At 44.7% G+C, this 22388-nt stretch overlaps 2 protein-coding genes across 9 annotated transcripts in view; one reads left to right on the top strand and one right to left on the bottom strand.

The window, feature by feature from the left end:
* fancl (FA complementation group L) overlaps nt 1–19643 on the top strand; it is an 83954-nt gene extending 64311 nt beyond the window's left edge. For all 3 annotated transcript variants that reach the window (XM_078556925.1, XM_078556922.1, XM_078556923.1), the window contains 7 exons: nt 5309–5459; nt 6130–6213; nt 6307–6352; nt 6466–6547; nt 15860–15976; nt 16105–16176; nt 18145–19643. In XM_078556925.1, coding sequence (XP_078413051.1) covers nt 5309–5459; nt 6130–6213; nt 6307–6352; nt 6466–6547; nt 15860–15976; nt 16105–16176; nt 18145–18180 — 588 coding nt within the window. In that variant the 3' untranslated portion in view covers nt 18181–19643. The remainder of the gene's footprint in view (nt 1–5308; nt 5460–6129; nt 6214–6306; nt 6353–6465; nt 6548–15859; nt 15977–16104; nt 16177–18144) is intronic.
* Nucleotides 17289–22388, bottom strand: part of LOC144689658 (serine/threonine-protein kinase VRK1-like) — a 100185-nt gene continuing 95085 nt past the window's right edge. For all 6 annotated transcript variants that reach the window (XM_078556916.1, XM_078556918.1, XM_078556920.1 and 3 more), the window contains one exon: nt 17289–19171. In XM_078556916.1, the coding sequence (XP_078413042.1) occupies nt 18626–19171 (546 nt within the window). In that variant the 3' untranslated portion in view covers nt 17289–18625. The remainder of the gene's footprint in view (nt 19172–22388) is intronic.

The following is a 22388-nucleotide window of genomic DNA, read 5'->3' on the forward strand; positions in this document are numbered from 1 at the left end:
TGAGTACATAGGAACATTGTGGAGCGCTCGCCCAGGTCGCCTGTTGGACATCAAGGTGGAGGCGCGTTGCGCAGGCGGAGTGGGGGGAGGATAAGGACTGCCTTGTGGTTGAGGTGCCTTGTGGGGGGCAAGGCCTGCCCTGCGGTTGAAGTGTGTTGGGTGGGGTTGCGGCAAGTGCTTGCCCTGCAATTGAAGGTAACGCACATGCACGTGCAGGGAGGTTGGGGTGGTGGCTGAGAAAAGCCAGCCATTAGGGAAACCTTGTATAAAGTGACCATTCCTCTGACACAGTTCAGGTGCAGCCACATTGATATGCTTGGAGTCGGACCTCTAGCTTCTCTGCCCACTCAAGCAGCGCAGAGACATGAATGTGCCACTAAGTACTGCAGAGCTATTCACCCCTCGGGCACAGACTGCAAACTAATGAGCGGGCTACAGAACAGTTGGACGACTGGGCGTGTTGTACAATCTCCATGCTAAAACTGGCCATGGAGCAGTCACTGGCAGAGGCACTCACAGCCCCTTGTGATGTCATCATCCCAGTTTGGATCAGTCTCCCCCATGGGTCAAGCTAATGACGCAGCCTTGCAATGCAAGTTAGGAGAATGCCTGCACCTGAACTGAGAGCACAGCATGCAGTCCAGTGGGGCAGAGAGGTGGGGTTTCAGGCAGCCATGCAGCACCCTAAACTCTGGCCATCCAAGCACTCTTCGGGATACATTAAGGGGCCTTCAGACTTAACCAAGGCAGATTCTTAGTAAACCCATGCGTCTCTCTCTTTCATCCTGCAGGAGGGGTACATCAGGATCATGGAGCCTGGTGACCGAGCTGTATGCCTCATCGCGTACAGAGAGCGAAGATGACAGACAAGAGAGCGACTGAGGTGCTTGGCTCTGCAGATGGAGGAGCAGCACCCTCTGGAAGAAGGGGCGGCTTGGGCACCCGCACACACCGCCGAAGAGCCACAGCGAGCCGTCACTGGTCGGCGCCTATCTAGACCGAGGCTATAGACGCCGCCTTTCATTCCTGCGGATGACCGAGAACCAGTGTCACCGAAGACTGCGCATGTCTAGGGAGCAGGTCGATATCATCTGCCAGCTACTGCAGGATTTGGCGCCACAAGGACGTGGAGGGCATCCATTACCAGTGGCTGTCAAAATGACAGTGACAATTCCTACGTCAGTGGCACCTGTCAGGGCTCCAAAGGCGACCTCTGTGGGATATCACGAGCCTCTACTCACAAATGCATCCATGAGGTCACGGATGCCATCTTCACGAGAGCACACAACTTTGTGCATTTCGCCCGGGACCAGGACAGCCATGATGCAAGAGCGATTGGATTTGCCCAGATCTCGGCTTTCCCACAGGTGCAGGCTGCCATCGACTGCACTCAGGTGGCACTCAGATCTCCATCGCAACACGTGGTCAACTACGTCAACTGCAAGGGCTTCCATTTGCTGAATGTGCAGCTGGTGTGCAACCACCACAAATGCGTCCTGCAGGTCTGCGCACGGTTTCCAGGGTGTGTGCAAGACTCTTACATTTTCAGTTGGCCACAGATCCTTGAAGTCCTCCAGGGTCCACAGAAGCTGATGAGATGGCTCCTCAAGGACAAGGGCTACGCGTAGATGATGTGGCCTGTTTGGCAACCTCAGACTGCAGCAGAGCGACGGTATAACGAGGCTCATACTGCAACTTGCAACATGGTGGAGCAGACCATCGGGATGCTGAAAATGACATTTCAGTGCCTGGACCGGTCAGGTGGAGCCCTGCAATATGGTCCACAGAGGATGTCATGCTTCATCTTTGTCTGCTGCGCCCTTTGCAGCACCAGGTTGTAACGGGGACAGGGGCTGGCTGAGGAGGAGATGGAGGTCTCCTCTGATGAGGATCCTGCCGACAGGGATGAGGGTGAGGAGGTCCTCGAAGGTGATGATGCGGCCCTTGCACTGGCCAGACAAGGCAGGCACGCTTGGGAGGCCCTCATAGCTGCTAGATTTGTGGAGGATGATGACAATATGCAGTGAGGAGACACCATAGATCCTCATGTTGCATCTGTGAACATTTGACTCCAGTCTGGCTTATGGCAATGCACATACCCTCTTTGATTATGCTCCTGTCATAGAGACGTTGTGGAGGCCCTAAAAGTCGCTCGATTGCAGGAGGATGATGATGACGACATGCAGTGAGGATATTCCATAGTCTTCACATAGACTCTGAGAATGTCTGACTCCTTTCTGACTGAGGACAGCTTGCTTGCGCTCTGTGATCAGGGTCATATCATAAGAGATGCGGCCATGAAACTTTAAAAGCATCTAATCCTTTGTCCGCCTTCAGCATCTGAGCCCCTCAGGAGCACAGCATCAGTGGTCACAGATGCTGCAGAGATGGGGGCCAGCTGCACCTTAAAGGTGCTGAGAGCACACAGAGAGAATGACGGAACTCTGTGATGCCTGCCCACAACATTCTGGCAGCAATGACAAGCACCGTTGAGGTGCAGGCATCAGTAATGTGTCCAGGGAGTCTGAGGCTGGACCATCACTTTGGTCTGAAGGCTGCACAAAGTACAGGGAATTGGCCCTGAACTGAGACACCTTCCTTTATCTTGTGCTGAAAGGTTTCACATCTGAATGACATGAACACTACTCATCAGAGCAAGGAGCCATAGGCAGGGAGACATTCTTGGGAATTTATTTACAATAGTGAACAGTATGTACAAGTGATTAACACCCAAGCCCAGTCTGTGCAACTACATCTTAACTCTGTTTCTTTTAAACTTTGTCCTTGGCTTTACAGCTGACCTGACTTAGGGACTGTGCTTGATTTATCCCTTATTTTGTTAATTTAGTTAATTGTTTTGACTCAAAAGAGTTACATCTTAACTCTCCCAACCATGCTGCCTGGCCATCCACAGCAGAGGTAGAGGCAGCCTGCTGACTGCTACACCCTGTCTGAATTCCTTGATGAGCCTCCTCTGGAGGGCCCCGGCCTGCTTTTGGAGTCCAGCTGTGTGGCAGTGGCGCCCTCCTCGGCCTGTGGAGCTGGAGCTGTTGAGGTCACAGGAAGAGAGGATTCGGATGGGCCGGACACTCCCAGAGTCACCTAGATACATGGCCCCGGGGGGTACACCTGTTGATCCACCTCTCTATGGGTGCCCAAGGGTCCCTGGCTGACTCCTTGAGGAGAATGGGTAGCTGGAGTATGATTTGATCTGCTCTGCACCCCTCCCGTGTACACATTGTTGGAGGTCAGCGATGGAGTTGAGCCCATGCAGCAGTGTAGGAGCGACGCCCTGGACCAAGTTCTCCATGGCAGCCGCCATCCTACCAGTGTTGCCCTCAGTGCATTGGCATGCCGGCGCTATCACCTCAGCCTGAAGGCGGACGGACTCCTCCATCGTGCCTTGCAATCTGAGGAGTGCAGCGGATATCACTTCCTGATATTTCCGAGCTTGCCTTTGCAGCTCCAGCAACTATGATATGATCGAGTACAGAGGCTCCTCATCTGACTAGGACTCAGCAGATTTCTGGCTTCAAGCAGTCCTCCGAGTTCCGGACACCTGGGGAGTCCCTGCTGCGGATCAGACAGTGCGATGTGCTCACCAGATTGTGACCCCGAGGCTACTGTAAAGCTAGGTCCCACTGAGGTGTGTGTCTCTGTGCTGGTGGAAGGTGTGGGTGAGCGCTGTGATGGGACTAAAAGAAGGATGCCTCCAGATTCCTCTTCAGAGGTTTCTTCAGGGCTTGATTGGAGGTCCTGGGTCGTGGTCTCCGTCAGCTGTTTCCAGATGTGCCTGCAGAAGCAAGGGGAAATAATTAGTGCATGGCAGTGACCTGTGAAACAGGACACATCACTCACTGCCTGGTTGTCCAATGGATGTTTCACTGCTGGATTTTCACTTGGTAGAGCACCGCTGACCTCACGGTCAGCACAGGGATGGTCCAGATCATCACCGGCCAGCTGGATAGTTCTGTTTGTGATAAGAAAGAGAGTGATAAGAAAAGTGACTTACCCTGGTGGAATGGAGGAGATCATTCATCCTCTTGCAGCATTGGGTGGCTGTCCTCTTTTGAAGGGCGTTGGCACTGACCATCACTGCCACCGGCTCCTAGGCCGGATTAGTGAGGATTCTGCCCACCCTGCGGCCAGAACGGGAGTAGGTGAGCCTCCACTGCGTCCAAAAGGCACTCAAGGGATGTGTAATTGAACTGCAGTCTTTTTGCCTTTCAGGGCCATGTCTTCTTTGCTGCAGTTGTGGTCTGGAAGCACTGAGAGGTGTACGCATTACTAGACTTTAAATATGGCGCCCGGCGCACTGAAGCAGTGAGGTGATGGCGTGGTGGATGAATGAAAGCCCGCCCGCCATGGAAATGGCATGCTTCCCGGGATGCATAATTAATGCGGCAGGTTTGGGATGATACGGCATGGAAGGCCACCATTGCGGCCGGCCGGTCCGCCTGCTACCACACTTAGTGCAAATATGGGGCGATTCCGCTCTTTGGCATTTTTCCTTTAGTGGGATGCCCAGAATTGAACACAATACTTTAGCTGGGGCCCAACCAAGGTTGTGCAAAGGTTTGGAAAGAATTTCTTGCTTTTGTATTCTGCCTAGATCTGTGAGACCGAGAGTCCTGTATGCCTTTTTAACATCCTTTTTACCTTGTTCTGCCAACTTCAAAGACTTGTACACATACATATGTTCCTGCACCCTCTTTAAAAATATGCCATCTAGTTTGGCTTGCTAGTGTATATGCTCCACATGAGCCTCTGCCCACCCTTGTTCACCTAACCCTCTCAGCATATGCTTCTGCTCCTTTCCCCCATAGTCCTCTTTCTTCCAGCCAAAATAAATTGCTTTACACTTTTATGCATTCTGCTGTCTTCCTATTTCACCATTCTCTCTGTGCCCTGAAATCTGTTACCAAACTCCTCGCTGTTTACTTCATTTTCGAGTTTCACATCATCTGCAAGCTTTGAAATTATGCCCTGTATGTCCAAGTCTCATTCATTAATGTACATCAAAAGAGGAGTGGTCCTAACATTGTCGTCCGGGGTTACTATTGTATACTTCCCTCCAGCCTGAAAAACAAGCTTTCAACAAACCCCTCTGCTTTATGTCCCTTAGTCAGTTTAGTATCCACACTGCAACTGTCCCTTTAATCCCATGAGTTTCAATTTTGCTAACAAGTTTATTATGTGATAATTTATGCACTTTCAAAAAGTGTTTCATATACACATCACCTGCACTACACTCATTAACCTTCTCTGCTACTTCAAATAACTCAGTATTGCTCTTTTCCTTTTCCAGAGCTCCTTAACAAACCTCCACAGTCAGTTCCTGGCAGCACTGGAGTCACTGCAGGAATTCTGGGATGTTATGGATGAAATAGATGAGAAAACCTGGGTCCTAGAACCAGAAAAACCAGCACGGGCTACCACAACACGGAGAATTGCCATAGGTACAAAGCTTTTATTATAAGTAATGGATTTATCTGAATAGGTTCTGAAATGACATAGAGGAAAAAATTGAATGGTACAGATACTGATGAACTATTCAGCATTTCTTTAAAAAATGGTCATAGGAACACTATTAAAAAACTGAAATCCCACTGCACAATGTATTTTTATGACCCCTCCAATAAGACCTAGTAAACCTTGATTTTACTACTGTTTTTGAAGTTGTGATATGAAAACCTGATATTTGCTTAGCTTTAGCTCTTATCTATTTGTTGTTTTCCTTCCACATCTTAAATGCTGTGAAGATCATGACTCTAAACAGGAGGACATCTGATCATATTGATAGGATCAATAACAATTTTCAATTATATAGCAGCTGCAATTAGTAAAAGTCACAGGTTTCTTCTCAGGAGATTTATCAGAAAATTTTACAGAGCCATGCAAAGAGTTATGACAGATGACCAAAAGCTTGGTCAGAGAGGTAGAGTGACTCCTATAGAAATGCTTTGCTACACTGCTTATTGTCCTTGCTTTATGACACAGCGCTGCCACTATTGTTGAAGGTTACTTTTTTAAAAAACCTCCATTTGATCAGTTGAGTTTGACATCAGTTAGCAATGTTAAATGTTGCTGGGTTGTTTATTCTTGATAATTTGTTCTTGGATTTCACAGGTAACAATGCTTCAATAAATGTGGAAGTGGATCCTAGACATTCTAAAATGTTGCCTGAATGCTGCTTCCTTGGTGCTGATCATGGTATGTGGTCCTACAGATCAGGTTTGACTTTCAGATTTTTTTTGTTAATTCCTGTTAAAATTTAAAGAGGTAACCATATTCATTTGATCCTAGTGGTAACTCCACTGAGGAACAAGCTGAACACTAACATGCATCTTTGGTAAGTAGTGCTCAAATATTAGTCTCATCTGAGAGCTTGCTGAAAAGAAATAGTCTTTATCACCCAGTGACTAAATAAAATCTTTGCAAATAAATATAGGATGTGCTTTCCAGGTCTCCGGAGTGCACCGTGTTGCAAAACCTAAAGGATATGTTGGAGATAGACTTTCCATCCCCTGCCACCCATGAGAAGTCTGTAAGTTACAACTACTCTATTCAAAACCAAAAATGACATAATCCAGTTTCTCTTTCTGACTTTGTCCAGCTTTTAAAATATGTACATGGCTCTGGTGGTGTGAAAGATAAAGCAGCTATCGCTTAAAATTTCTGAAAATTGCTGCAGCTTCGTAGAAAATTGTGGTGATACATACAATTTTTAAGTAGTTCTACATATGCTTTTTGTTTGGGATGATATTTTAGAGGTGCAGATCCTGCAAACTTGAAATGGTCCTCTTTATCTAAAGATACACAAAGGCCAGGATTTTACAATCGGCGTGCGGGGGCGGACCCGACACGCTGGCACGTAAAACAACACGCGATGACGCCGGGTGTGCGTCCCGACATCACTGTGCACCATTGTGATATTTCGGAAGGCAGGTGTGCTATTAGTACGGATGCGTGCCCGCCATTAATTAACGGGTCAGTTAAGTCCCTTGAGGCACCGATTGAATTCGATTTTTCGCAGCCCATGAGATTTTCAGGGTGTCGCACAGGCGCAATGGGCAGGCGGGTAGGAGACATTTTCAAAAACCTCATCCACGGGCGGGATAAGAGGGGTGAGTGCGCTCGCTGATGCGAGTTGTTAGAACTTTAGATTATTACTTACTGCTATTTGCTTGTGTGAACAGGAGAACTTCATTTTGCTTCAGAGCTGCTTTAACAGAAATAACAGGCTTCAGTTCAGGGCTCCAGAGGTGTCATAACACTTGGAGCCTTCCAGGTATCAGACAGCCTTCCCTTACCCTGGGAATGAGGATTGTGGTCTTTGCTGGAGGCACCTCCTCTGAGGTGGAAGAGAGTGCCAGAAGGGGAAGGAGGCCAGGTGTCCCTATTTAGCCTCCAGGGGAGCCACCTGTGAGAGGAGAGGCGCAGGACCAACAGGAAGTGCAAAGTGGGAGGGGCCGCAGAAGGGTCCACACCCTGCTGGACTTCCAGCATCTGCTGCCTCAGGGACGACTCCAGAGGCGGCACATCAGCCACCGATTGAGCATATTCCTGGTCCCCAGCATTCCTCCGACTGCCGGTGCCCTGGGCACTCTCTGCCTCCGCCAGCACCTTATGTGAGTATGAAGTGGCCTCACCGCTGTGCACTGAGATACTAGCCGACGATCTTATTCCCACCAAGGTACTGGTATCTGTGCTGGTGCCTGCCTAGCTGAGAGGGTGTGACTGGTGCGTTTAGATCCTCCATGTCCCCGGGGGTGAGCGGCGATCTTTCAGGCTCCCGAGACTGAGGGTCTTCTGGTGAGCCTGAAAGGAGGAACAAGGACATGTGATTAGTTGAAGTTATTACACTGTTACTGCTGCCAGGGTTTACAGGCGGCGATGCAGCTACCTCAATGTGTCTGAGGTGCAATGCCGAAGGAGGCTCAGCCTCTCGAGGGAAACAGCGACCTCCGTCTGTCAAATGATCGGCCCTGAGATCAGCTCCAACTATGTGGGTGAACAACCCATGCCAATGGCGCTTAAGGTCACAGTGGCCCTCAACTTCTATGCCTCTGGCTCTTTCCAGGGGTCGGTGGGTGATCTTCTTGGAGTTTCCCAATCAGCTGTCCACAGTTGCATCAAACTGGTGACAGACGCTTTGTTCAGGTATGCATTGACTTTCATTCACTACCACATGGACGAGGCTGAGCGAGCCAGAGGCTTTGCCATGATTGCTGGGTTACCCTGCCTCCAGGGTGCAATCGACTGCACACATGTGGCCATCAAGGCACCAGTGGGTGAGCCGGGTGCCTTCGTTAACAGGAAGTGCTTCCACTCCATGAACATGCAGACTGTGTGTGACCACAGGATACAGATTCTGCAAGTCTGTGCAAGGTACCCAGGCAGCTCCCATGACACTTACATCCTGAGACACTCCCAGGTGCCGAGGTTCTTCAGTGCTCCAGCCCGGCTGGATGGATGGCTGCTGGGCGACAAGGGTTATCCCCTCAAAATGTGGCTCATGACGCTTCTCCACCATCCAAGAACAGAGGCCGAGCAGTGGTACAATAGGGGCCATGCCTCCACAAGGGCGGTCGTGGAGAGAACCATTGGTCTTCTCAAGATGCACTTCTGATGCCTGGACCGTTCAGGGGGCGCACTGCAATACCCCCAGATCGTGTGTCACTGATAGTGGTTGCATATTGTGCTCTCCACAATCTGATGCTGGAAAGGGGGGATGCAGTGGAGGAAGATGATGTTGACACAGCTGCTCTGGCTGCACATGATGAGTCCAGTAGTGAGTCTGAGGACAAGCACGCTCAGGAGAACGCTGAGGAAATGGACACTGACCCGGGCAACCTCCAGGGAGGCAGGAACACCTGGAAGGCTTTGATCCAACACTCCCTCAGCTAGCCTACCAAAGATGAACCACTACCATATGCTGGGCTGCAGGCTCCATACTCGATACCTGACAGGAACATTTGCTTGGTGAACAACGTGCACTTTGTGCCATTTCAATAAAGCTCAATGACAAACAAGTCACTCATAACAACATAGGTTACCCTTCACCTGCAGAACTAATGAAGCACCCAGAGGCTTGTTGAAAACGAGCACATTTACTGGTGTGGAGCCTGGCATACATAAATCAAATTAAACGTAAAGGTGTTCAACATCACACCAACTTAAAAAGAATTTAAAAGTGGGGCAAAAAAAGAACACTAGAGATAAGCCTGTGTTGTGCCGAAGGTGATTTGCGTTTATGTTTGCGGGTGCTAGTCTAGGTGCTCCCCCCTCGCTGGCCCCAGAATTGGAGACAGCCTGCTCACTTTGCTGTCCTGTTGGCCTTGATGACCTTGGTGAGTGTCCTCTGGCCCGTGGAGCCTGTGCTGGCCCCGCCTGGGAGGGAGCGGCTAGTGCCATGGCTGGCATCTCCCCAGTCGCTGCAGCCTCATCGGATGCCATGGTCACTGGCAGAAGGGCGGAGGAGTTGCTGCCCTCATCCGAAGCGCCCTGAGAGGAGCCCACAGAGACAACAAGCAACTCGTGTACCAATGCCAGGTCACTTTGGACTTCCCTGCTCACCATTGATGGATGGGCACCTAGCTGGGATACTGGGTGCCCAATCCATCTCCCACACTGACAGTGACCACCTGAGGTCATTGCCGCTGTGAGGGCTTGCAGGTCCGAGTGCGTCCCCGGGAATACCTGATTGATCTCCTGGAGGAGCCTCTCCACGAGAGTCGCCACTCTCTCCATGGAGGAGACTGTGCGCTCGGCCATGAGGGTCATTGCATTGTTCATGCTCCACATGGACTCCTCCATCACAGAGACCATGGCACGCATTCCCTCGTGTATCTCCGCCAGATCCTCCCGCACACCCCGCTGGACTCCCAGCATCTGCTGCCTCAGGGACGACTTCAGAGGTCCATCATCAGCCACCGATTGAGCATATTCCTGGTCCCCAGCATTCCTCCGACTGCCCGTGCTCTGGGCACTCTCTGCCTCCGCCTGCACCTTAAGCGAGTGTGAAGTAGCCTCACCGCTGTGCACTGAGATACTAGCCGACGATCTTATTCCCACCAAGGTGCTGGTATCTGTGCTGGTGCCTGCCTAGCTGAGAGGGTGTGACTCTGGTGCGTTTAGATCCTCCATGTCCCCAGGGGTGAGCGGCGATCTTTCAGGCTCCCGAGACCGAGGGTCTTCTGGTGAGCCTGAAAGGAGGAACAAGGACATGTGATTAGTTGAAGTCATTACACTGTTACTGTGCATGCCTGGCACCAGGATCAGGGTGCCCTCGTCTCTCCATTATCAATGGGGATTCTATGTTGGAGGCTCAAATCAATATACAGACAATAGTGGAATGGTTGCAATGACAGACATTCTGACAACAGTGCACTGCAATCTTACCTCCCCATGGCACCCCAACCTCACCTCGGCCGGTTGATCTAGGTGCATGGCGCCTCTCTAGCTCTAGTGCCTCCTGCTCGTATCTGGTCAAGATTAGGTGGGCCTGTCCTCCGGCAGTACGTAGCCTCTCTGCGTTATTATGGGCTGTCTTCTCCTGAAAGGAGAGAGGAACATTGATTAGTCCACCCTGTACCTGCATTGCCATTGCAGCCTGGCCAACCCCACCTGAGAAAACCCTTGCAGGGCTCAGCCGATTCGTGACCCTGGAGCTGCAAGACACTCATTCCAAGCAGCCAGGGCTCACCCCCTTGCCCAGATGCTGCCTCGATGACATTTGCCACTCACACTCTAATAACTCTGAGGTCTGGGGGGTGGGGATCCTAACTGCTGTGCTAAGTGACCCAATCCAACACGGTACTCACCCTTCCCGATCGCAGGAGGTCATTAAACCGCTTGCGGCACTGCACCCATGTGCACCTCACCACATCATGGGAGCTGACCCTGGATGCCACCTCTTCCCACACATGTTTGGTGGGGTGGGGGTGTGTGGGGGGGGTGGGCGCTGGGGGGCCTCCTCCTCCTCCGCCGCCTCCTGTACCTTGGGACAAGGATATCCTGGCGTGCTGCCACCTTCTCCAGGAGGGCAGCGAGACACTCGTCTGAAAACCTCGGGGCCGACCTCCCCGCTGACCTGCCCTCCCGCCTGGCCTGTTCTCCAACGACTTTCTGCATCTGTCCTGCTTTGCCTGCGCCATTTTTGAATAGGCCACCGGGTCGCCATTGTACACTGTGGACATTGAGCTCCTGCCCCTGCCTGCCCCTTCCCTCTGATCTCGGAGATGCACATTATGCTGGGCGGGCCTTAATTGGCCGGCCCACGTAAAATGGCAGTGTGTACCCAATCGCGGGCGGTGGTCGAGTTCCCGAACGCTCCCACCGAGCCCGCCTGACGCAGGAAAAATTCAGGCCAAAGTGAAGGCTGTTTAAAGCAATTGAAATGATGTTACATGTGAAGAGGCTACCCCGTTCATTGTATATCCAAGTGATTTCATTTAGAAGAGGTTACTACAAACCTTTACCGTGCATCAACCAAACTTCTTAGTCTGTTATTTAAGAATATTCAAACTGTTCCTGCTATAAAGGAAGCCTGGCATCACTACTGCATGTAAATATAAAAGTTCCCAAAGGACTGTAGGGGTATGCTACAAATATAACTAGTCAATTATACAGGTGGGCAGAGATTATTGTGTGTGAATGTGAAATTAATTTATCCGCATCCCTGAAAATATAAATGTATTGTAGCTTGAACCCAGTAGCTAAACAAGCTTTCCCACTGCACTCTTACTTTCATTCTCATGGCTGTCTACCACTCAAACAGTGCACAATTGATGGGGAATTTCTAGCCATACTTATATATTCTACCTTGGGAAGGAAGACATTGCCTTCAGGTGCGAATCTCTTTTATGTCTTCTTTTGGCTAGCAGGGAAGTGACATTGATAGCTGGTCACTGGATGCTCTAATTGCAACGGTACATGAGAAATGCATGTATGTTTCTCCATTCTACAGGAACCATAACTGCAAACTAGATATCTAGCAATTTTCTGTAAAAGCAAGTGCAATTAGTATTACGAATCCATAAAAAACACATGATAATAAAACACAATGTACACATGATAAAGGCCTAAATCTGTAGTTTGTAAAAACACTAACAACATGTGCAGTTGGAAGTAGTAAATTAGTACATTTAAATTATTTTCTTGAAGCAAAACTCCAGGGAAGGCTTTCAGAAGTTATATTTATTAGCCTTCACTAAATATTTGACACTTCCTTGGATAAAATTAAATTTCAAACTTACCTACATGTGTTCTGGACAATAATGCTCATTAGACACTGGGCTTATTTTCAGAGTACTTCAGTAACTGAAGATGACAAAATGGTGGATGTAGAGTTCAGCACTCATTAACAATATTACTGTAAGAATATACATTCCCTCCTGTATATATTTTGTCTCCCTTAGAGTATTCTTTTCTTACACTTGCCTTATAATTTGACAAAGGTGATTTTTTTGCCTATTAAACCTCTAGCTAGCCAGTGAATTGTGAACTATGTTAAGCCCATTAAATTGTTGTTCTACTCAGCTGAAACCAAAGGCTTCTGACTATCATTTCATGTTAAAAGAGCGGAAGACAATTACAGATAAGGAAGCAATTTGGTCTTTCTCAGCTCATTCATCCAGAAAGATCCTTTAAGTCCTTCCAGTGCAGCATCCAATTATTCCAGGGTTTTCTTCAGCCTTTAACTGGATCTCTGTTCCACATGTTTAGCATCTCTGTGTGAAAAACAATTTCCTGATATCACTTCTAAATTTTTTTTCACTCGTTTTAATCTGTATTTCCTTACACAGCTTCTGAAATTTAAAATAATATTCTGTATTTACTTTTTCCGATCCTTTGACTATCTTTTTATACCTTCTATAAGATCACCTTTTATGTTTCCTTTTTAGACTGAAAAGCCCAATTTTCTCAAGTCTTTCCCAATAACTCTGACACGGATCTTAAACGGATCACTCTTAAATATGGATCAGCCTTATAGTTCTCCTTGCACCATCTCCACCTTTGAATAGGGTAAATTTCCAGTTTCCCACCACCACATAACTGGCATCTCAAATAGGCCACCTTATAAAAATTTCCTGATTTTTTACCTACTGGGTCCCACTTTCCCTGTTGTGACTATTATTTGAAGGTCAGAGCTGAATGCAGTATTCAAGGTGCAGCCTAACTGAGCACTGTAGTTTGAACATTTACCTTCCCTAACTCTTTTTTTCTTAAGGATTTAAGGATCATTTATGGTATGTGTGTCTTCCTTGTAGAGTACTTCACGCTTGTCTATCACACTTCATCTGTTCTTTCCATTTGTATATTTTGGGGATTAGCTAAATTAAGTAAGTACCTTGGTCATAGAATCATAGAACGGTTACAGCAGAGAAGGAGGTTATGCAGTCTGTTGTGTCTCTGCTGTCTCCCTGAAAGAGTAATATTCATTCTCGACCAAAACATCAGTAAAACAGTTTATCTGGTCATTATCTTTTTTTTTATGGTACCTTGATGTATGCAAATTTACCGTCATGTTGCCTGCCTTACAAGTGACTACACATCAAACATACTTCATAGACTATGAAATGCTCTGGGACATCCTCAGTTCATAAAATGCACTGTATAAATTAGTTTTTTTCTAATATTTTCTGCAATTTCTAATTTCATTGCCCTTCCTAGTTTGGCATCACCTGCAAATTTGATGAATTTTACATTGGGGCTGAATTTTACAGGTTATCCAAAGGCGGGAAAGCAGGCAGGGTGGACCCATAAATTAGGGCACTGTGCTCTCAGCATCATGCCTGCACCCCACCCCACTTTGATTTTATGAGGGCAGGTGAGGCATCAGGTTGATTGCCAGCCCATGCCCCAATTGAAACCCTTAAGTAGACAATTAATGCCCAATTAAGGGCTTCATCCAGCTGCCAATCTGATTTAAAGGGTGGCGGGAAAGATCTGTGACCAATATTTAAGCCTGCAGGCTGTTGGTCAGTTAAGGGGGGCGTTTGTGCCTCTTTCCAGGTTCTGGTGCCAATCTGAGCCCCTCCCCACTATTTTGCCTCCCCATGTCCATCCTCCCCTGTCCAAAATGCCCCCCAACCCCCTCACCAGTTCTTGTCAGTTTGGCCCCAGCAAGATCCAGGACTTACCTGACCACCACATCTCCTTAGCCTACCTGCAGCACCAGCAGCGGCCACTGCTCCTGCAGGCACTACCAGTGTGCAGAGCTGCCGGCCTCAGATTAAGGTCAGCAGCACTTTGAGGCGGGCCTTCCACTTCGAGATGGGCGGAAGTCCTGCCCTATACTAATTAAAGGGCCATTCACCAGAAAATTAAAGCAGAACGAGTGGACTAAGCAGAGGTGGGCTTGCCCCGACATTTACACTGGGGTGCAGGGAGCCCATCCTCAACATATAATCCAGTTCATTGAGTTTCTGAATTCAGGAATTTTTATAAATGAGAAATAATAGTGGTTCAATCACAAGTCCCAAGGCACCCACTTGTTAACTGTCCCCACTCTGATTTAACTTCTCTAGTAATTGTTTCTTACCCAAGATTTAAAGAAAAAAATAAAGACTTGCATTTATGTAGTACCTCTTACATCATCCTCAGAACATTCTAAAGTGCTTCATAGCATGAATTACTTTTGAGGTGTTGTCACTTGTTATCTAGGGAAACCTGGCATGGTAAGTTCCCACAAGCAGCAATGTGAGAAATGACCAATTAATTAATCCATTTGCTGGTGTTGGTTGATTGATAAATGTTGGCCTGTAATGGAGAAAATCCCATGTCTTCTTTGAATAGTGCTGTGGAATCTTAAGACCACCTGGGAAATAAGTAGTACCTTGGTTTAACATCCTAATCAAAAAAATCTGATGAAATATTACCTGAGGCTCACCTTGAGTTAAATTAATTGATTTTCAGGTCAAAATGTACACTGTCATAGGTCCACTTAGATTGTCACTTCCTCCAAAGGGGTTGAGGAGGTTGGTCAGCTATGATCTTCCCCATCTAAATTCAAGTTGATTGATGATTAAGTTATTATTGTACAGATAATCCTCAAAATTATTTCTGACAATCCTTTATTTTATGTAGATTGGAGGTAAGACTATTGAGTCTGAGGTTGCCAAAGTTTTGTCAGCCTATTTCAATATGGGCACAATGTTTTCCATCTACTGGTGCCTCTTCAGTGCCATTAGACACCCTTATTATGATTATCTGTACCTCTGATTTCTTTGCTCTTCTCTCTTAGCACTCTGGTGTAAGCATGATATATGTTTGTGGATGTATTTATTTCGAATTCTTTTTAGCCTTTCTGGTACTTCCATTTCATATCAAAGCTGTTGATTTTATTCACCATATCTTAAATTGGGGAGGGGATGATGATCATTTTGTCACTTGGATGAAATAATCACTCAGAAAGCTGACTTTTTGTACTCACTCAGCTTTGACCCCATTTGCGCCTTTTATGGTTTCCACCCTATGATACTGCTGTAGAAGCAAAATAATTTTAAAATTATCTTTGCCCTCAACTACTATGCTTTTTAATTATTAAAATTGACATTTCCAAAAATAGTTCTTTGGCACCTGCTACAATTAGGTCTTGGTGAAAAGCATGTGCACACATCAAACTGTGGCTAAAAGGAAAAAGTTGGAGAACAGTTCAAATGGGGTGTCCTGCCTAAGTACTGTCCTGGCTGTTTGAGGGCTCGGGGGAAGGGTACAGATAAAGTCGGTGTATTTTAAACATTGTATATATAAAATATTACATTTAGGGGGTGACCTCCATCTCTGGAGTTTATAGTGTAGACGAATTCTGAGAAGAAGCCCATTTTCTTAACTGCATTTATTCATTTGGCAGAGTTTCAGTATGGAATGTGGAATTTGTTACGCATACCGACTTGCTTCATCCATACCAGACCAAGTATGTGATGACCCACGTTGTGGGCAGCCATTCCATCAAGAGTGCCTTTATGAGGTTAGTAAAACTTAAAACACATTTTAAAAGCCTAACATTTATAGCTTCTGTTATTTTTGAACTGCATGATGTATCCAAACATACACATCACTGTATTTTGATAATTATTGAAATGTTCAACCCTGCAGTGGTTACGAGGGCTACCTCACTCTAGACAAAGTTTTAACATCATCTTTGGAGAATGTCCTTACTGCAGCAAGGTAAGAACACATTAATTATAATAAACTGTATAATTACCTAATCAGTGTGAAACATCCAAACTAATTTGTGTTTTAGTCAGTAAGTTTGTCAGAAGAACCACTTAAGGTTCTAGGCTTAAAGTTAGTGTAAATTTTTCACTTGCACATTCCTAATATAAAGCCGCGCCCACCAGGAGCACATATTAGGAAATTATGCTGATGCAGCCTATGATTTTCCATTCATTAAAATTAACGGGTGAAAAATTGTGGGCTTTGCCTGTATGAATGGTTTCCTGATTAAGTGCTTCTGGTGGGCAAGAGTCCTATATCAAGTACACAAGTGGAAAATTTACTCTTTAATTGCTAGCCTTCTCTATGGAGTGGCCATTTTAATCTTTGTCGCAAAAATGGTGAAATATGGTGAATTGTGATGTTTGGTAGGTAGAAATGTTCACAGGAAAAACAAAGCTGAAGTGAATCTTCTGATGAGAATCTAAAAATAATTGACTGAAAAGCATATTCAAAGGACATCGGTCCTTCAATTTCCAACTACTTGGCAGAGCATTATAAATACATTACCAACACATTTCATTGTATCAATCTATTTTTAAAAATTACATGCTTTGCCTTCAATTCTAAAATGCCAGGAATGCCTCTTGAAATCTCGAGTAAGGAAGACATAGCCCATTTATTATATGCACTGCTTCCAATTACTTCCTGTGGTGCCAAATGCGACCTGTTTATACTGTGACGTTGAGTGGAAGAGGATGCAGTTAGTTTCCTGTTTCAACTATTTTCCTGTTCACAGGGAATACTATGCTCCTTCATCAGTTACCTGAAAATCAGTGCAGTTTTAGTTACCTAGTATATTCGTAAATTTTATAGTCCCTTTGCAACTATAGATTTATAGTAATCTACTTAATAATTTGCATTCTTTGCTGTACAAAAGCCAAAAAATTGTCTGCTCTCTTCAGTCTACAAAATATTAAATGAGCATTTTCAGTCTGAATTTTAACTGCATGTAGACTCGGTATCACTTTCTAAAGAGCCATATATTCTTGATGAATATTGAAGGGGTGTGGAGAATAAAAGAATGGAATTAGGTCAGCTGGTTAGTGAAGAAACACAAGTCAATATTTTTTTTATTCTCTATTGTAATGTTCAATATTTTCATTGCTTTGAACAACAGCACTGCCCAGCATGCAGCAGCAATACAACCTATATTTTAAAATATTAGTGGGATTTTAAAAAAGACAAGGCATAAATTCAGTTAGGTAATCAAAGCAGCCAATAGTGGTTTTGTATTGTTATCTTAGACCCAAGTTAAATGACATTGCCTTTTAATTGCTATTAAAAATATCTTGGTTTGTGATAACAATGCAAAGCATTTTATAACTTCAAGTCTTTTCCACTAAACCCAAAGAATTGAAGTATGATTAGTATCCTCATAGTCACATTATGGTTTTCATCTGTATAATATAATTTTGTGACAATGGTTGCTCTTTTGTTAGTAATTATATTTTTGTCATTTGCAGCATTTGGAGGGACTGCATTTTACATGTCTTGTACATTTTTGGAAAGAAGTTTAAAATCATTTGTTTGACCTTACATATCTTAACTAATGCACAATTAGATGCAAATTGAATTAAATCCCAATCAGGAAATAAAGCAATAGTATTGAGACTGTAATGTGCTGCATACTTTTTGTTAAGCTATAAGCAAATAAACAGATTGCATTCCAGGATTTGGATTTCTTATTTTAAAAATTAGCATTCAGTCCATATAAGCAAGAAGATTGACATTATTTTGGCATAATCAAGGACTTGTTTTAGTCTGAGTTCTCAAATTACTTTACCCAAAGAAATCAATTAATTTTTCATACAGCAGTCGTTAAAGATTGAATCGTTATCACATTGTTTTACAGTAAACAGTAACAAAGTAGTGCAAGGAAGTCTCCATTCTTGATTTTTTTTCTCCCCCTTTCTTCAGCCAATTACAGTAAAGATGACTATCAAGAAACCCTAACCACTGAAGAGTGAAGATTCCTGCTCTGGATATTTGTAAACAAAATGTCTCATTTCTATGAAGTTGGCAACCTATCCACAGTTTAACAACCTTATTAATCTACTCATAATTGTGCTCAGGTTAACCTGGCAGTATATCTGATGATTTGACAGCCTTCATTTGATGTATACCACGATCGCAACCACTAATTTGCCAAAACTGCAAAGTAGTGAATGCAATCCCTCTAATAAAAACAATTTCAAAACCCCATGTAATAAAAACTAAATCAGATTCATTCAGTCACCATAAACTAGTAGTCCAATGTATAATTGTTTAAACTCCTTAAATTTGCTAAAATTAATTTGTTGACTCAACAGCTTTATTCAAAGATGGCAGTCAGTTTTCTGCAAGGTTAACCTGTTACAGGATATAGAAACAGAGACACCTGTGGTACATTGTACAGTACTTAAAAAAACAGTACAAAGATAATTAATGGGATCAAGACACAGACTGCAGTACCGTAGCAGAAGATGTCTGATTTTATTTGGTTTTGATCCTGAGGCAATATTGAAGGTACAGTTGGGCCAATTACTCTTTCCTTGTTCTGAACAGTCTTTGTGACCTCTGGTTTCCTATCTCTGATCTGAAATGCCATTGACGGTTCAATTGGACCAGTTATTCTTGCTTTGTTTTGAACAGTCATTGAGACCTCTGGTTTCCTATCCCTGACTTGAGACACCATTGAAGGTTCAATTGGACCAGTTATTCTTGCTTTGTTTTGAACAGTCATTGTGACCTCTGGTTTCCTATCCCTGACCTGAGGCCTTATTGAAGATTCAGTTGGGCCCATTATTCTTGCTTTGTTTTGAACAGTCATTGTGACCTCTGGTTTCCTATCCCTGAATCTCAGTGGTGCTGGATGTTCAAAATTATGCGAAGTGTTACTTTTCTCTTTAGTCGATATTTGTTCAGGTACTGTGTGTCTTGTTGGTTTTGGTCTTCGTACAGCTATCTGTAAGAGAAATTTGTTATACACATTCATGAGAAAATATACTAATAATAGCTCTCATTGAAAATGATGTGCAGCCCAGGAGCACATCTATGTTCATTGATTATCTGTTAATGGTAGTCGAAAATCTTAACCATTGTAACTTTTTCTCATTGCATCTAAAGTTATTTATGTGAACATTACAGTCCCACATAAAATGAGTTTCATGATACTACTTGAAAGTTTGAAATAAATGTCCAAACTATTGGCTACTGTGCTTACACCAACTAGAATGCTAGCATTTCGATTATCAAAAAGTATTTCAATACTGTAATTCACATTGTAATGAGTATTTTTAAAACTAAAGTTAATCAATAACTGAAATTTGTGAACAGATTCTCTAAAAGGACAATAAAATGCATAAATGTAAGATGTTTCTGCCAGCCTTTGAAAATAAAATAAACGCACAGCTTAGAGGAGTCTCAAAATCTTGAAAGGAGTCCTGGAGTAAATCATGGAATGAAGCTGTTGTTTTGAAGCATTAGAAGTTGATTTAAGTGAGTTTTGGAGACATTTTCTTCAGCTTCTTTGAGGATGTTGACAAAGCTGAACTAAGTTCAATAAAACAAACGATAATGAAAGGCACTGAAGGAAGAATTCCCAGCTCTGCAAACCCAACGTTTAAAAATGGCTGCTCGGATGTCAGATTTTCAGCCTGGTGGGCTAGGCTGAATTAGAAGCCGGGGTGCACGACCCAGGAACAGCTGAGGAGGATGCCAAGTCTAGAGGCGGTCTGGGCGGAAGGCCTGCCTTGTGGCTCTGGTACTGTGTCCAAAAACGCAAAAATGAATAAAACAGGAAACATCCCTCCAGCTCTCACTGCACCCCCCCCCCCCCCCCCCCAACACTTCCATGCCACCTCATGCCAAGGTATGCCCCAACCACCTCCATGGCCTTTTATAGCCCCAAGCCAACCCATGAGCCCCACCCACCATCTTTTGCCCTTACATCTGCCATACCAACTCACCCAGTTTCCAGCATGGGCAGACCTCAGAACCCATACAAAGATGAGATAAAATAAAGTTCTATAAAATAAAATTCTAAGTGTCTATTTCAGACTTGACTAAATGGGGGAAAAAAACACTCATTCATAAAAACCCATTTACTACATTTACATTCCTTCAACTAAATAAAGCCTTATAAGAGATTGTGCACTTCAATAAAATGTTTGTTGTTATAACAACAAGCATTGGAATTCATATTCCCACATCATATAACCACTTGTAGCTGTCAATCAAACTGTAAAATGGAAGGCATCCTACTGTGATAATGATGGTGATGAAATCAGTCATGCAGCACTAACCCAGTAATGGAAGCCCTCTGGCTTATGTCAAAACAGACAGAGTGAAATAGCAAGCAATTATTTTTTTTAAACACTCCAGATATTTTTTCAAAGACTGAAAGGGCAAGACTTAAATGGCTTGACACTTTTGACAACTTCCGTTGACAGGTACTTGCGACAGTTTTAACAGGTCTGCTGACAGTTCCAATGATCTTGACAATAATGAAATTATGCATCTTTTGCATACATGTATGCCTACTTTTAACACTTCCAAAGGGTACCTGACCATCCCCTAAGGTGTCCCAGGACCAGAAACAAAGGGGAACCTATCTCTCCAAAGGAGTGGCCTGGCTATCCAAACAAATCCACCAAGTTAAGACCTGCTTTTACCTGGTCTAATCTGCACATGCGGGTTTCACACTCCTGGCCCACTAAAATCTCACTTCAGTGGAGGCAGCTGATGGCCAGCTGTCTCCGTAAACCATGCATGTGTGAAACACACCTACCCCCCCAACCCTTCATTACTGCCCCCGTGAAAATGAGAAGTACCATGTTTGGGGCAGGACATCCAATTTTTGGGCATTTCCACTATTTTCGCACTCAGCTGTGGCAAAAATCTGGGCCTTCATGTCAAATATTTTGCAATCCATGGCACAGATAACAGACCAATGCAAGCGGCCACTTTGAACTAAATTTTTGTGTTTTCAACATTACTTTCAATAGCTTCTGATAATGGCTTTGTAATTGTTAGCATATTTGAGTTCCCACATTTAGCCTTTGAAGAGAGACAATAATACCATCGTTGAGAATGGTCAACTATGGCTCAGTTGGTAGAGCTATCACTTGAGAAGGATGTGGGTTCAAGCCCAACTCCAAAGACTCTAGCACAAAATCTAAGTTGACACTCAGTGTAATTCTGAGGTAGTATTGCATTGTTGGAGGTGCCATCTTTCACGTGGCACTTTAAACTGAAGCCCTGACTGCCACCTCTGATGGACATGCAAAATCCCATGGAAATATGTGAAGAGTCATTGCACTAAATTAGCTACCACATTTCTTAAATTTACAATAAGGACTAAACGTCAAACTTTAATGGCTGTAAAGTGCTTTGGGATGTCCTGAGTTCATAACAGGCGTCATATAAAAGGAAAATTTTCAAGTTGCAAACTTTCATGGTTATAGATTAATGTTGTAAAGGAGATCAAGCATTGGCTAATCAGCCTGACATGGACCACTGTAAGCAGATCATAGCGCATCAACTTTTAAGTAAGACAGCCCTGGATTATATTTACTACAAGCAGGCGTGGATACATACATTTATTCAGAGTTACTAAACAAATAGAACAGGCAACATTATGGCACGGAATTTCCTCAAAGCTTTCCTACAATCAATTGTCAGAAGAAACTCTATTTATGAGCATTAATGAAGCTTTCACTGTTTCCAAAAGTTAGTGGCTGAGAAAATTCTTCACCCATGTATTTTTTTGTGGTCGTAGTTACCCTTCAAAGTGTTACACCCTTCCACCTCCATTTATCCTCTCGTATTTGTTAGCCCTTTCCAGGCAATGAGGTGTAAATTCGGCCTCGTTGCAACGAGTTGCCTAAAATTGACATTGGACCTGTGTTATGAACGCAAGACTTTGAGATGGGTTATGTTTTAAAATGTTTCCTTTAAGGTAAAACAGGGGAAGGGAGGGGATGTGATCAGTCTGAACTCTGTCTGGAGACAGGCCTGTGTGATTTGGTTCACATGGGGACAGCAACCCAAATTGAAACAGACAGAAACTCAGCTGCCAGTTTTCACACACTGATGCAGAAGAGGGGCAGCTGGTTTTTCTGGACATAGACTTTCAGACTAGACCCTGGAGAGAGAGGGGTGCACCTGGAAAGGAAGACCAA

This window comes from Cetorhinus maximus, chromosome 14, assembly GCF_964194155.1.
Source record: "Cetorhinus maximus chromosome 14, sCetMax3.hap1.1, whole genome shotgun sequence".
Classification (NCBI taxonomy): domain Eukaryota; kingdom Metazoa; phylum Chordata; class Chondrichthyes; order Lamniformes; family Cetorhinidae; genus Cetorhinus; species Cetorhinus maximus.